General features: G+C 41.2%; 2 protein-coding genes across 11 annotated transcripts in view; one reads left to right on the forward strand and one right to left on the reverse strand.

Annotated features, from left to right (window-relative positions):
- Positions 1-4,976, forward strand: part of NFKB1 (nuclear factor kappa B subunit 1) — a 60,053-nt gene extending 55,077 nt beyond the window's left edge. For all 4 annotated transcript variants that reach the window (XM_085325660.1, XM_085325661.1, XM_085325663.1 and 1 more), the window contains exons 20-24: positions 724-839; positions 1,749-1,815; positions 2,164-2,336; positions 2,481-2,658; positions 3,667-4,976. In XM_085325660.1, coding sequence (XP_085181786.1) covers positions 724-839; positions 1,749-1,815; positions 2,164-2,336; positions 2,481-2,658; positions 3,667-3,839 — 707 coding nt within the window. In that variant the 3' untranslated portion in view covers positions 3,840-4,976. The remainder of the gene's footprint in view (positions 1-723; positions 840-1,748; positions 1,816-2,163; positions 2,337-2,480; positions 2,659-3,666) is intronic.
- The window catches only part of MANBA (mannosidase beta), a 45,199-nt gene continuing 30,963 nt past the window's right edge, over positions 1,714-15,949 (reverse strand). For 2 of the 7 annotated variants that reach the window (XM_085325671.1, XM_085325665.1), the window contains 7 exons: positions 14,820-14,962; positions 13,346-13,603; positions 8,128-11,177; positions 7,599-7,781; positions 6,871-6,940; positions 4,976-5,126; positions 1,714-2,511 (listed from right to left, as the gene is read on the reverse strand). In XM_085325671.1, coding sequence (XP_085181797.1) covers positions 10,953-11,177; positions 13,346-13,603; positions 14,820-14,962 — 626 coding nt within the window. In that variant the 3' untranslated portion in view covers positions 1,714-2,511; positions 4,976-5,126; positions 6,871-6,940; positions 7,599-7,781; positions 8,128-10,952. The remainder of the gene's footprint in view (positions 2,512-4,975; positions 5,127-6,870; positions 6,941-7,598; positions 7,782-8,127; positions 11,178-13,345; positions 13,604-14,819; positions 14,963-15,949) is intronic. The other 5 variants (XM_085325667.1, XM_085325668.1, XM_085325666.1 and 2 more) reach the window with 5 other exon arrangements.

Below are 15,949 nucleotides of genomic sequence, written 5' to 3' on the forward strand. Positions count from 1 at the left end.
TACTCTTTAGCACCATCTAAAGGCTACRAAACAAATTGTGTTAGTCAAGAAACAGATCTCTCTAGTACTTCCTTATAAAAAAAAGAAATCAAACTTCTAAATAAATTCTTGTATCTAAAGAAGCAGAGAAGAGACCTTCTGATACAGTTGAGACAAGTGTCAGACTACTTTAAAAACAAAGGAAARCATTACTGAAATATCTTAATGTCTCCTATTTCATTTCACTGTTGCAACAGAGTAAGTTTTGAGTATTTATTGGAGCATCCTTTCCAGTTCTATTTAGATGCATTATACCTGGTTTCTTGGCTTTTGAAATCTAAAGCCAATGGGAGGCTTGGCTTTCTATAATACTCACACTTTCTCTGACACTAAAGAAAATAAGCATCACCCTGTCACTTCATCATACATGCTCTGTCTGAGACAAGAATGGGATTGAAAGCCAGTTTTATATGTAAGCACAGTTCTTTGGCCCTTAACTCTCTGCTTTTTATGTTTTCCATCTGTATAATAGAGACAGCCTTATACAGGGGCATGACAGCAGTTAAAGTTTTAGTGGATACAAAAAGAATAAAAAATCCATTTGTTAATATAAAAGTCTAGCTTAAGTATTAGTAAAGGATTTGCCATTCAAAATTTAGGATTTATATTTTAAATGTTGCCAAAAAGCAAACCAAAACCTTTTTGGGGTATTTTTTTTTTTTTTAATCAATGCTCATTTTCCAGGTGCAAATCCTCATATTGAAAATTTTGAGCCACTGTTTGATCTAGAGGATGTAAAAGATGATGATGAAGGAATTGTGCCTGGAACAACACCACTGGATATGGCAACCAACTGTGAGGTATGCGGGTATGCGGTCTGCATCATCTTCTTTTTTTTTTTTTTTTTTTTTTTTTTTTTTTTTTTTTTTTTTTTTTTTTTTTTTTTTTTTTTTTTTTTTTTTTTTTTTTTTTTTGAATACTAAATGATGCTTCAGCTCTTAGTGAACTTATTTCATGGTCCGTAATTATTTCAGTGGTGACAAGTTTACCAGAGCTCCTAAAATGCCTGCAAAAAATAAACTAAACAAGCTACCAAAAATCCTAAAACAGCATTAGCACAAAGTTCCACCAAACAGACTGCTTGAATCAAGACAGGAATCACCAGGCACTTATTTAATGATAGTTGCATCAGAGTCTTCACGAGGGGAAAATACWTAGCTGATTGGATGGTGTATATATTCAGGGTGAGACACTCGTAGCAGGCTTCTTTGCTGCAYGTTCTTCAGAATTAGGTGCTTTGGCTAGGACACTAAAGCGCGCTTTCCCTACACATAGATGCTTTAGTATCTGAATGTGTGCAGCTCGTTTTATTGGAGCATACGGCACAAGCAGTCAGCATCTCTGATCATGGGGAGCTGGGCTGGGAAGTAGGGCCTTAGGTGAAAATCTAAACAGTGCTTTGTTTTAAATTACTTGTTGAYGCCTGCTTAGACGGCCAGATTTCATTTACTGCAAAGATTTCCTCTACACTTTGAAAACACATCATTTGCCAGGTAAYGTAGCTAAACGGCAGGGGAGATTAAGTTCTCAAGGTTTCTCCCTCAAGCTTTGGACAGGTCTTCTGCAGTGCCTTTACACTGATCCTGAGACAGAAAAATTGCTTATTTACAGATGAAAACATAGTTTTGGACACCACTACTGAGGCTTTTCAAAAATAATAAATAACAACCAGGCTTCTTCTAAATATTCATTTTACTGAATTCTTTTAGGTGTATGACATACTAAATGGCAAACCCTACGAGCCAGCAGTGGTTTCGGAGGACTTACTGACACAAGGTAACATCTATAAAGAAGCTCAGACAATAACCCTCTGAGTTATTATTAACAGCTGAGTACTGAAATTGTACTTGCAGAACAAATTGTTGCCCTGCAATAAGCTTGTAACTGAATTAATTATGAGAGGGGGAGGGGGGGAAAGTCCACACATTCATAAAAGGAGCATGATTCTGTTTAGAGGTAGGTCACAAAGACACAACGTACACTTTTACAGTTACTTAACAGTAAATTCTGTGATTGATGGACRCTAAAATAGATACCTCTCTAATATGGTTTTGTTTCTGCTTAGAGATGAACTGGGGCATGATTTGTATACATAATAAGCTATCCTCTTTCTCTGTTCCCTAGGACATATGAGAGAGCTGAATGAAAGCTCCAAAATGCAGCTTTACAAACTGTTAGAAGCACCTGATCCAAACAAAAACTGGTCTACCCTAGCACAAAAACTGGGTCTTGGCATACTTAACAACGCCTTCAGGTTGAGCCCTTTCCCATCAAAAACCCTGCTAGATAACTACGAGGTAATGTGGCGTTAACAAGTTTTAAAGGACAAGTGGGCATGTGGAGAACATTGTTCTCCCGCACAGCGAGACAGCGTCTCTCTTCCGTCTTGGCAGGCCTGCCTGCAGGATGACCATCTTCACATCGTCTTCTCTCTCGCTTAGGTTTCTGGTGGTACCATTCCAGAGCTGATTGCTGCTTTGAGACAGATGGGTTACACTGAAGCCATTGAAATCATTCAGAAAGCACTATCCATCTCACAGAGCCAGTTGCCCCAGGAGGACAGTACCGTAGAAGCTCCTCCCTCACCATCACCACATTCCTCCACCAAAGGACAGACAGGTAAGACTGACAGCAAGACAGAAACTTAAAACATTTCTGTTCTTCTTGCTTTCTTGGACTGCTAGTAGGTTTTCCCATTGTTTACACACACAATGCCTGAGCTGATTACCAGTTCCAGAAATATTTTACTGCAGCAGGACTTCCTTGTTTATACATTTGTCAGGCTTATAGAGAAATAAGAAGCAGTTGAATCAGTGGTCCTGAATTACAATATTGATTATATTGGCTCCTTTTTCTAAAACCAGTCATCTGCCATTTACTAGTATTAACTCCTGAACCTAGGGGTAGGAGTTAGGTAAGTGTCTTTAGATTAATATTTAAGGGATAGGAGGGGTTCTGCTACTTTTAACCTGAACGGACTGCATCACCATTCAGAGTGGCTGTTCACAAAAAAAAAAAAAAAAAAAAAAGAACTCCATAATATCCTGACTAGTGTTTCAGTAGCGTGGAGCCCACACCATACCTTCAAGTCTGATACAATTCTCCTGCCATCACGTACTCCTTTGTAGACCTTGCACAGGTGCACAGGTGACAGCTGCTACTGAACTCTTCATATTTCAGGCTTACTTTTAACTAGATGAAAATTATACAGGTATTTATCTTGAAAAGAAATCTCTAAGTGAAGTAGCATGGGAGAGTTTTAGGGGCCCTATCCTGCAGCTGCGTGCTTGCATAGAGCCTGTGCATCTGAGGTCCAGAGAACTTTTTACCCTGCTACTACCGCTCTCCTGACCCTGGTGTGTGGTGTGGTGACAGCATTACCTCCAGCAGAGCACTAGGCTTCTAATCCCATCCAGCTCGGACCAGCCGTGACAGCAGACGACTGCAGGCAGCAGTGCCTCAGCTCGCAGCCTCTGGCCAGCTAAAACCATTCAGCGCTTCTCTCATTGCGGAGAAAGTTACAGTTGGGGCTTTCCTATACAACAGCTTTCCTATCACCATATAGTCCTCAGGCTGCTCAGGACATGACTGAAACAGAATTGTAACATTTTCCTTCCTCTCTCTCAGGTGAACTTTATAATAACAAATTCCAAGACAATGAAAGCACGTGCGACAGCGGTGTGGAGACCTCCTTCCGCAAACTGAGCTTTACGTACTCCGAGTCTCTGAAGTCATCAATACCACTTAGCAAAATGACCCTGGGCTGCGGACATGAAAGTTCAGTGCAAAGTAAAATATAGCTGGTTAGCAAAATGCAGTTACAGGAACAAACATGACATTTAACACGTCTGTCACCCTGTTTGGCGGGAAGTAAATTCTTAACCAAAATTGCACTGGAGGAACCACACACACACCTGAAACCACTTGTGATTTCAGCATGCGCCTCGTAACCATTGCTTCCTTCCTCAAGTACATGTAACTTTGTTCATTTACAAGCCATATACAATAATCAGGGCTCTACCGCCACGTTAACACACAGGACTGGACGCTGACTGACTGACTGAGCTCTTCTGGTTGGTGAGGATTTTCCTTTTTAGATGAAAGTCGCTCCTTGTTTTAATGCATAAATAATACCAACTCACTTAAAAAGGCAAGGCACACAGAGCAAGCAAAGGATACAGCTTCTAGTTTATCCCGTTACAATTTCTGCAGCACAGTTCTATGAAAAAAAAGCTCATTAAATAGCTGGCAAAGAAAAACCATGACTTTAATCACAATAATGACTACTCTGAAACAGAAAAGACAATCTTAGAAAAAGAATCTTGTATAGTTTAATTAATGTATTTAAACTTAACTTTGGTGCCTCTTACTCAAATATTTTTCCAAGTTTAGCATTTTCCTATTTGTAAATAATTTTTTATATCAGTTTCTTTTTAAAGAAATGTGCTTTTTAAATGCTTATTTTATGTTACTTTTATAATAAAAATCCAAAATGAAATCTCTTGTCTACACTTGCTGCAATTCTTACCTATTTTTCAAGGAGAGCTGCTAAAGATTTGTCATTTCAGTGTTAGGAACTGATGCAAAGTTATATTTATTTCCAAGCACTAAAATAAAGGAAAAGTTGCAAGCAACTTGTGTTAAAGCTTAGATATCTTTTACAGAGGAAGCCAGGAGCATCAGTTGCTGGTGTGCTTTATCTCCGCTTTGGAACTAAAGCCTCTGATTCATGGTCTCTTGTTAGTTCTCTCTTCTCGTAATTATAGCAGCAGATAATAATTTCCACTGAAATCAAATTATTTAGCCTCTTACCAAAGCTCTACTGAGATGGTTCTTGCCAGGGGCATCTAAAAGCTCTTCTATACCCGTACTCCTGTGCAGCATTTTATTGTTAATTCTGCAGTGGTGGTTTAGCAGTTACAAACGTTGGCCTTACCRAGACTGCAGAATCGGCATTCGATTCCATGGCGAAGCGCAATGAGCAGAGCTGTACCATTATCACTCGCTTGCAGCCAGCGTTCCTGATGCAAAGGTGGAGACGTGATGGACCAATGCTCTTGGCTCACCTCAGTCCTCAGTAACAGCTCCTGGGGGGAGACAGAAAATCAAGACAAAGTCTGGGAATTGTTAGTGTTACAGCAATTCAGTCTCCGTATTCAAAAAACGGGCAGTATTTGCTGTAATGAATTAAACCCATATCAATGAAAAAAGTCGGTGAAATATTTTTTTATCCAGCTGAATTCCTGAATTACTTTCACAGAAACAGGATGCATAATGGTGCAAATGCCAATCKTTCAATTAGTGTATGTATAACCTATATATGCAGCACCATAGGTTCACGGATTTTTTTTTTTTTTTGTTCAATGACTTTACTTGCCCAATGTTCTCTTTGCATTCCAGCTCTAACTATTCTTTTTACGCAGAAACAGTCAAAAATTCTCACGTTCCAGGGTAGGGAGGTGGGGGGCATTTTCATTCTTGTCAGAGCTGCTCTCTTGAGTCAAATGCACCTTCTACTGTCACAGAGTTTTCAGCACAGCTCAGAGGGTGGCAGAGACTTTTATCCAGGTTTCTACAATCCTGCAGGTCACCAGGGTGAGCTGGCTGTTGCTTAGCACTTTGAGCCTGCTTTTAAACCAACAGAAGACATCTGGGCCTGTATTTCCCTAAGCATTTCRTGACCAAATGCTGCATAATAGCTATTCATCAGGTTACTGATCACGCAATGAACAGCGGGAGATCTGTCAGAGGCCCCTTGTATTGAAGTGCTTTAAATGTCAGTCTTCCTTCTTTGCTCGCTACCCGTCTGCAGCAACACAGTTGCAGTCTATTTAACAAAAGAGGTTTCAGACACTTTCTTGATTTAGAAATAGAACAATATTAATATAAAAATATTCTCAGTAACTCAAACAGGAACACTAAATTTCCTGTCATGTGACAGTCAAGTCACAAAATAGGACACTTTTTCCCATCTGCTGTAGCCCTTAGCACCTTAAGCCAGTGTTGCGGGGKTGCTGCCTCTGCTGTCAGGGGCAGGTAAGCCCAGGATGTAGAACCRCCCCCCCAGCTGTACTGTAGGCTGCGCTACAAAAAACACTGTAAGGCAGAGTTCTGGTAAGAGATGTGGCTGTAGCTTCTTTTGTACTAATCTGACAGAGTGAACCTACGAGAGAGCCTAGTGTTTCCCTCAAACAGCTCAATGAAAAGAAAATACTAAAAAATATGGCTTGTACTTTCTGCTCTATCTTTTTTCATATCAGCAGAAGGTCCCCCTGTATGGGTCACACCTTCTTGTATAGGTGACACCTGGAAGGGGGCCAGGAGAAAGGGGAAGCATAAGAGCACGCTGCTGCCACCTTACTGTATTGGGAAGAAGGTACAGAAGAGGAAACAGGCTCACCAGGAGGAAGCATAAGCAATGCAGACAAGTCTTCACAGAAACATTTAAAGCAAATTATCTTCAATAGTAACAATCAAAATGCATCTCATTATCATTGTATCTGCTCAACTTGGACAGAGATTATCCTTACGCATCCCTGTACAGGAAGAAAGTTACTCTGACGTCACACATGAGAGCATAAACTGTAAAACTATGGCTGCAGGAGCCCAGCTACCGTGGCAGCAGGGCAGCGCTGAGCTCAGATTCTGAGTGTTGCTCTCAAGAACTGGCTGGCTACTCGGCCACAAAGCAAAAAAGCTACTCGGGAACGAGCAATACCGAACTCRCTGAGCCCATCAGAAATTTCGGGATCAACTTCCAAGTCCCTGCTTAGACCAAGGACAGACCCATCCCACCCCGACGAACAGGTCTTGGCACGTGACCAGACTCACCACCTTTCTCCTGACGTGTCCTCGGGGTCTTTGTTTCCCATCATGCTGCAGCAAGTCTCCTTTGCCTCGACTGGAGGGAAAAACACAACACACCTATACTCTGGCTGCAAGGCGCAGTCATAATCGGAACTGACATTTTCAGATCGTTACTGACATATTGCCAAAACGGAGAAAAGGTCACCTCACTAGATGAAGCAGAGACAAAGCTGAGCAATTTTTAAGAATTTTGTATTTTTAACTTAATAGTTGGCTTTCACCCCCTAATTTCACACTGAATTGCAGTTTTAATTTTGCTACTTTGTACCATCTGATTGGAAAGCTTAGTTACATAACTATGTTCCTTGACTGGAACACATCCTTAAACATTCAAACCACAATTTACTGGATTACTTAACTTGTGCCTCAGAGGCTAAGAAAGGGTTAGAAAGGTAAACTGGGATTCTGACAAAGTGAAAGCTGGCTTTTAGCTACGAAGTCTAACTAGCTTTTACTGAGAATGAGAAACTCACTACATTTGTGCTTGACACTGCTACAAGATTACCAAAACAGTTTCCGCTACCCATCTCCAAAGGCAAAGAGGCTCCAACAGAAATGGAAGTACTGCAGACAGACGCGCCTCTACAGAAAAACAAACAAACAAACAGAACAAACCAAACCCACACATCCCGGCCCCAATGCATGCAAAGAGCAGAGTAACAGGAGACTGACAGAGCGCTATGAGCACCTACTGGGATTAGAGAGAGTTTCAGGTACAGTCACATGCTCCTGCTTTGAAGAGCTGGAACACCTTCAGAGAAGCGTTTGTGGTAAGTCGGAGTGAGTCTGCCGGGTGCAGCAGGACGCACCAGCCAGGGGAGCTGTCCCCAGCTCCAGATGATCTTTGCAGGTCCAGAACAGGTTCCAAGCCAAACCTGTGCACAGACCAGTTCTAGGACAATGAAGCAGCCCAGGCCGTAGAGCTTGCAACCACAGTCTGCTCTCAAATTCTCTTTTGGGAAGGGTTTTAGTAACGGCTCCTGCCAAGGGCAACTGGCTGCTGCCATTGCCATCGATGAAGAATGGCCCAGAGGGAGCCCAGGAGGCAAACTCAGTCTCTACCACTCTTAATTAGCAAAAGCCATCAGCACATGCAAACCCAGTGTCCCTTGATCAAAGTGCTGCAAGGCTGCACCTTGAAAGAATCCCGATGAGRGCGTTCCCCTCTACTGTTGCCACCAATAATTCAGTGACACTGAGGACAAGCTCCGTGACACTTACCAAATGCTTTTCCTAATCTTCCTGCTGCTGATCCGCAGATCATCAGGCACAACCGACAGTAGAGCGGCAGTTGAGCAGCTGCAGCAGCGCTCGAACGACTATAGCTGGCTGCACAGACGCGAGTGATGAATGCCCTGAACATCTCCTCGCAGTTGCATTCCTGTCTTTGTCTGGGCTTGAGACAAAGGCAAAACAATATAATTGGAGAAATACATCACAGTTAGGTAACAGCAGAAACACCACGGGAAAAACAGTTATACTGGGTAGATATTACAGCCATCGCCAATCTGGGCAGAGGAGAAAGTAACACCTTAAATACAAAGCTGCTGCAACACCAGTAACCCCAAAAGGTATTAAAGGCTGGGGGAGACCACATGGTCTGAACTGTCTATAATTGAAGAGAATCTCCCCCACAAAATCCTGCACTGAGCCCAAGCATTCAGCTTGAGCAACTGCCTATCTATCCTAACAGCACGCCTAGTGCTGAATTAAAGCTTTCCAATTAAAGCTTTCCCAAAACATAGCAGGAATATTAACTCTATTTATTCCACATATTCTGTGTGATCGTTATTTTTGTCCATCCTTACCTTATATTGACTTTTTTGCTGCCTTGATTCACCTTCATTCCAGGACACTGAAAGAACTGAAGGACTGTTCTTATTTTGTTGTTGGCCTAGGATGCCACCCAGGTAACTTTTAACTTCTTTTAACTGTTAGAAAATGCAGACATTGATAAATCTTCTTCACTGCTATCACTTCCGTATGTGTCTCATATAAATACTGGAACATATCCATACATATTTTGATTACCCTAAGATTTTAAGTAGGACAACTTTAGAATCAGCAAAGCCCTTTTATGTAACAGCAGTTAGTTGCTTTGGTCCCCAAAGAAAGCATTTGTAAGCAGCTTGCATTTATCATTCCTACTTCAAGTTTTTCCTCTTGCTCAGGCGTATTTCAGCTTTGAGTTAATGACCCATTCAAAAAGCACTGCAAATCACCAAGCATCAGTCAACGTGTCCATCTGTTTGCCCATTAAAACTGCGGTCACTGCAATTAGGCAACTTTCAGATGAAAGCTCTCCAATTCACCTAATAGGACGTGCAGCTACTCTGCCCACGTGAACTCCAGAAGAGTGGACAACAGCGTAAAACTGATTCAGATCTCCTGCTGTAAGGCGCATGTTTCAAAACGTATCTGAAAACAAGTCTGATCCTTAAAAGCCTGCCTGCTGCTCAGCTCAGTCACCTGCACCTCGAGCCACTGGGATCCTGATGGCCAGACACTCAAGACGCAGCTCTGTAGGCCACTGCAGCCTCCAACTCTGACGCAAATCTATTTTCTTCATATAAAATGACAAAGTAAAACGTTTCCATGGGAAACCTAAACATTTCAACAACAACTTATTCAGAAACAGAATAAAATATGAAGCACAAATGCTTCCTATGGACAGAAAGCTCTGTGTGCCACCAAATCTATTCACAAGTCAGTGTCTTTCTTGAGGCTCTCCCCCTCCTCCAAAAGGCAAAATTAGGAGTCTGGGGTTTTCCTTTGTTCATGTCCACTTCATATTTTGAAACATAATGCAAGGAAAAAAAAAGAAAAYGGAACAAAATAAAAGGAGAGGGTTACAACATTATCTGCTTCATAAACTGAGCTGGGCTAATCAGAAGCACTCCTCTGGAAAGAGGGGAGCAGCAGTGCGGGTCACGGGGCCACCCACAAGGAATGCCACAAGGTGACGGAACAGCTGCACTGCCGTGTTCGAGTGAGAAGAGCAGCTCCTGCACCGTCCCTCTACTGAAGAAAAAGGCAGCCACTTCACTCGTCACTCCGTGGCCCTCTCAGGCAGCCACTCTACTCTGCGCTGCCTTCTTTCTCTCTGCACCCTTGGCCAAACCTCCTCCCGTTCCCTATCCCACAGCCTGCCACATCCTGTACCGTGCCACATCACGCAGGACCCACATGGCACCGAAGGGTTTGGGACTGCACCTGCAGCTCTCTGGGAGCAACAGAGCTAGGTGCAGAACTCTCAAGGTTTTTGCTCAATTTTGTATGAAAAAAGAAGAGAAGAAAACAAGTCTAACACTCAAATACTCATTTCCCCTTCTGAAAGGTAGGAGGGACCTGCCTGATACTTGACTGAACAGTCCAGGTTTTAGGTCTACTTGGAGCACCTACCTTGCAGGCGGCAGACAGTACACCTTCAGTACACCTTCACGGAGTAACAGATGTGAGTGGTGTAGGACTACCGCTGTCTACACACAAATCTAGAGAGATCAAGCCAGTCCAGCTGGRAATAGGGTACAGAAGGGAACCACCTCGCTCCTTTGGCATGCCCATGGAAGTGGCCAGAGCTTTACTCCCTGTCCTTCCCCCCACCTCAGGGTGCCCCTTGCAGTATTCTAACAGGTAATTTTTCACTTAAAGTGGAACAGGGAAACAATATGKATTCTTGAGACTGTAGTCTGGGGGTGCACGTTTGTGTAGCCTCTTACTTGGGATAAATCCACAACCCAGTAAATCATAAGAATCTGAAGTGAATTGGAGATCTCAAGCTAGCTCTTGTACACTAACCCACCCCTCCTAGTTTATATCTGGGATATACTTTTCCAGTTACCTGAGAAAGCTTTACTTTCAATGCATTACATATAACATTGCTGCTGATTATCTTTACAATGAAAGAGCAGTTAAAATTCACACGACAGGAACGGACAATACACTCTCCAGTCATCTCRTCTCTTTCATCGGAAACTTTTTAAGAGGAGGAAAAATTCAGAAGAATATGACTATTTCACTCCTGTCTAGAAGAAACTGAAGTGTCCTCAGATGACGTCCATCAGAGAGGTCAAGCTGAGAGATTTTTCTAATTCTTCAACAGTGGTAGGCTCCCAAGGGTAGAACACAACCAGTTTCCTCTTTTTGGTCATGAGAAAACCATTTTCATTAAATCTGCCTTTTACACTCCCTACATCGAGAGAAACAAAAGGAGCAATTGCAGTGGTATGAAGATCAAATATATAAATGCTGTCTTGTTGGGATATAGTGACCTGGAAGAGAAAGAAAAAAATTATATATATATATATATATATAAAAATGTAATATATGCGTGTGTGTGTGTGTATGAAAATAGACGTGCAGTAAGAACAACCTCTTACACCCAAGCTGATCAAGAGTTGTAGGGCAGAAAAATGGGCTGGAGGTAACAATATTTGATTAAAATTATTTCTCTCTTCTAATTATCTTATCTAAATGTCTTTTGGAACAAAAGGAAAAAACAGCAGAATGAATATATAAGAATTATACAAAACCAGCAAACATTGATTATAGCCTTCCTACAGAATATTAGATTGTGAAAAAATGCCATGAAGTGTCATCACTCCACTACTTTAAAAAAATAACTGAATAAGTGTTAACATGACCTGTACCTAGTACTGGTATCCTGTACTTAGCGTAGTTAGACATATTTGTCCTTTCAGCACATATTTCAAGAAATTCACAGGCTAAACTAGATGGCCCTTCTGATTTTATCAGTAATAGAAATATACAGGAGAAAAAGATGGTAAAAAAATCACAGTAACACGGAAGGTCACCTCATCCTAATGGAATACAGCAGTAAAGTTTTAAAGCTACAGTTAAAGAGCAACTATGTTGAGAACTTGCAGGACAAGGTCTAATGTTTTAAATTAAGTTCTACCAGTAGTTAATCTCTCCAAGGCTTAAAAGCACAGCCAGGATGCATTTTCATGCAGCACTCTCCATTCATCATCATGAAATACTGTATTGTATCATTTTCAAATACCAATGAACTAGATATAAAAAAGGGAGACAAGCTGTGTATYAACATGCAGAAAGTATATCCTATTTACAAGAAAAAACAACACTTAATAAAAAAGTGCACATACTTGTGTCTTCTGAAGAAATGCAAGTTTTCATGTCTTTTACCAAGCAATGCTGTAAAGAGTAGTGCTTTGATAAATAAGGTATTTGAAAGTCTAGTCAGATTATTAGTAATTATGTACAGAAGTGCCAGCTTCTTGCAAAACAGAACCTTTTTTTTTTTTTTTTTTATCACAGCTCCATACTTTCTTAAAATAACTGCTTTCTATTCTATCTTTCCTAGCTGTCCTTGTTAGCTAGATCTGAAGAGACAACATGGCCATGAAAAAAAAAAGAAGCAAAATTTCCTAATGATGCTCCAGTTACAGAGCTTTTATTATTGGTGATGTCATCTCCAAAAAAAACCCAGCATCACTCAGACTCCAGATTGTGCCACGGGCTAGAAAAAATAAAAACAGACTGACTTCTTTCCTTTGTACGTTCAGGAGGCAGGCCATGCTGCTGTGAAAGAGACCAGGGAGGAAAATCTGGCCCATTTTTTCTTTTCTTGTAAAGCAATTAAGCAGGTCCAGATGCAAAGAGATTAAAGACTTACATTCCCCACTCATTTAGTTTAGCTSCAAAGAGCAGAGCTGCAGTTTGGAAGCCAAGTGTGAGAATGCACAGGTCCCCATCCTGCTGTTCCACTTGCAAAGAACTTTGGAATAAGATTTACAGGCCAAAATGTGAGGCTTAAACATGCATACGTACATACAGTGGTTTTTAAGTGTGGGAGAAATCTAGAGAAAAGCACCAAACAAAACAATTAATATTACACAACACTTTCACGCTCTTTATGCCTGTTCAGAAGGCTGATGCACTTTACAGATATCAAGCAATAATCACTGTTACACAAACGGAACCCCTCAGGCAGAAGGCAAGGGGTTGCAGAAGAGGGATGGTACTCTGATCAGAGACCTAGAGCACTTCAAGAGGAAACACTGCTGACAGCAGTTAGTGCACTTCACACTCCAACCAACTAGCACCACTTGGTACTGGCAAAAGGTAGTGTYTGCAAGCCAAAATGCTGGCCACAATCTTGTTTGCTACCTAGGGACAAAAAGAACGAAAGCAGGGATGCTACTGTGGACAGTGAATGATCGCCGCACCAAACAACATGGAGATGTTAAAGAAAAACAAGGGAAAAATGGTGTTAWTTGGATATGGATATAGTGACAAAGAAACAAAAAAGTCATTTTGAACTCTRCATGAAGGTTAGAATTGATACAGCTACGGAGACAAAACATTCAGTGGAATCAGACACTGTAGCAGGCAAACAACTCAAAACAGCAAGATTAGCAAAAACAAACACTGTTAATTTAGCATGACTGATGCTTACACTAAGCTGAGCCTTTTCCAGTCCTACAGCATCCTTTAGTGATGACAGGAAGTGATGGTTCATAGGACTCTGGAGCCCACCTTCTCCCATAAGGTAAAAAGTAACAACACAGCTTTTTCTGGAACAGTTTCTGCATCTTCTCAGCAGATTGTTTATGTGCTCCTTGTAGATGGGAACAGCACTTTGTGCTTTAATGGTCATGTTGTCTTTGACAAGGGTGCACACCGGCTCCAGAGAACTCCATGTGTGCACAGTGACCTGTCAARCATGTTAAGAGAGCACAAAACTAGCAAAAAAAAATAAAAATAAAAAAAGTTTTATCTGAGAGAACAACCCAGCATCCTAGTGCTGGGTCCAGTTACTCATTGCAAGAGATATTCTCCTGCCAGCATTAGCCGATATCCACCTCTACTAGCAAGAAACTCTACAAAGACAGAAACAATCAATACTGAATAATTATTGGATTGTTATATAAACCTAAAATCAAATAGGTCTAAACAGTCTGGATCTATTGCTCCTCCTGACATAAAAAGCCTTTTGTTCTTTCCAGGCTCCTGGAGAGGATGAGGTTGCCAGTTCCTGTTGTGATGGGTGCGCAGCAAAATGTAATTAGAAAGCAGCATTAGCCTTTTTTTGACTTTTCTCTCTTCCAATTAAAGAGAGGAAACAAAGGATTTTCTTGAAACTRCTCAGCATTATCTGATATAACCCGACTGGGTAACCTAGAACTTCTGCACAATCACTGTTAAACAGAAGCAAGATGCATCATCTTAAAATAGATTATGGAAATTTTATTAACACTGTAAAATACACTTTCCCACACATCTTACATGCATTATGAATGCCCTCATACATTAGAGGAAGAAAAAAAAAAAAAACATAATTTGGAGAATAGGCCCCTTAAATAGCATGACAGGATTCTATCTCTTCATACCTTAGGTTGTTATTTGACCTTAACAGGGGTCTGCAATCAAAAATAGATCTCAGCTGCTTTCAAAACTTTTAAGTTCCTGTTTTTCATGAGCTGCTAAATACAGTATTCACTGGAAGTGCCCTACAGCCAAGGCTTCTTTGACATTAACAGAAAATCTGAATTTAAACCTGTGACTGAGACTAGAAATAAGCAATTTCATTAAGTACAGTCCTACTCTTAAAAATGGCAACCATTTTCCATACCGGAGGCTGTATGCTGCCATAAAACCTCCCCCAGAACAGAAACAAGGGTAGATCTTTTAAGAACTCCTAATCTTATAAACCTGAAGATTCAATCATGGCCTATCAGGCTKAGCAGTCAACTGGGAATACCCAAATGCCTAGTTCTGAACTGACTAGCAAGTTATTCCACTTCTCTAAGCTTATTTTTCCATCTTCMACAGCCTTTTCACACAGTAAGTCCTTTATGTCAGGAACTGTATCTTGCAAAAGGAAAGCAGCCCCTCCCTCACCCCCACCCCCACAAAAAGAAGGAACTTACCCTGAGTGTCAGCTGATGGTCTGTGTGAAGATCTGAGACTCCATAGATGTACAACAAACCTCCATCTTCATAAGCCACAGGCAGCAGTGGTGCAAAGAAGTTCTGGGCAAAATAATGGAGCAGTTTCCACTTACCCCCATACTCTGAAAAGGGTTAAAACGGAGAAAAATTCAGAGTGGATCTGAGACTGCCTTGGCAGAAAATCCCTCCCTGAGCTCCCAGGGGCTCTTATAAGCAGTGCAATGTCTCCTCTACCCTTCTGCACCTCTGTCAGGTGCAGAGAACAGCTGGAGTTACTCTTGTTTTCTCCCAGGCAAGGCTCTGCTCTGGAAGGAATTTATTGCTCTTTCAAGCTGACTTTGARCTTCACCAAAAAGTCACATTTTTTAAACAGAAAAGAAAGCCTTACACAGAAGTGATAGTAGTAAAACTGAGACAGCATACAACCTATAAAGCATGCTGCTATACCACAGTTGTTGAAAATCAGGGAAACGCACTGCCATTAGTGGTAATGGCCACAAACTTCACCGCTGAAAARAAGTAGACTTTGTTAGAGTCTGGCTACTCTCTCTTCCACTTTTCTCAGTCCTTCTCTTTCAATCCTTCCTTAGGAGAACAGCTGTAGCAATGAAGCCCAAATCAAGTTGCCAAACCAAGGGCAGCTCTGAAGTAGGCAAAATGAAAGATCTAGAGGCTACGTTTACTGTATGGGATTTAGTAAATGCATGCTGTAGACATATGCCAAACAGCTCATTTTGTCTATTTAAGGAAAAGCTGTACCTCATTACTTGTAATATTTTGATAGTGTGCCATTTACAAATCAGAAAAGCCATGCAATCTTGCCTCCTCTCTGAAGGAGGCAATTTTACCAGATGCAATACTGCCACATGAGTATTTTGAAAGAGAAACTGTTTYTATTTCTTCCTCCATTCATTTTCCACCCAGTGACTCAAAATCAGCAATTTTAACTCTGTCTTTGCTCAATCATTATCTAGCCAATGAAACAGCAYTGAAGAGAAGTAGCAAGCCAGCTGCACAATCTCATAAAGAAAGAAAACTTGTACTCCCTGTTTCATTCTTGTTTCTGGCTTTGTTTTGTACAACAGGTTTAAAGTTCAGGGATGCTGAAA

Source organism: Rhea americana, unplaced genomic scaffold (genome assembly GCF_003343005.1).
Source record: "Rhea americana isolate MKP2758 unplaced genomic scaffold, rheAme1 scaffold_99, whole genome shotgun sequence".
Taxonomy (NCBI): domain Eukaryota; kingdom Metazoa; phylum Chordata; class Aves; order Rheiformes; family Rheidae; genus Rhea; species Rhea americana.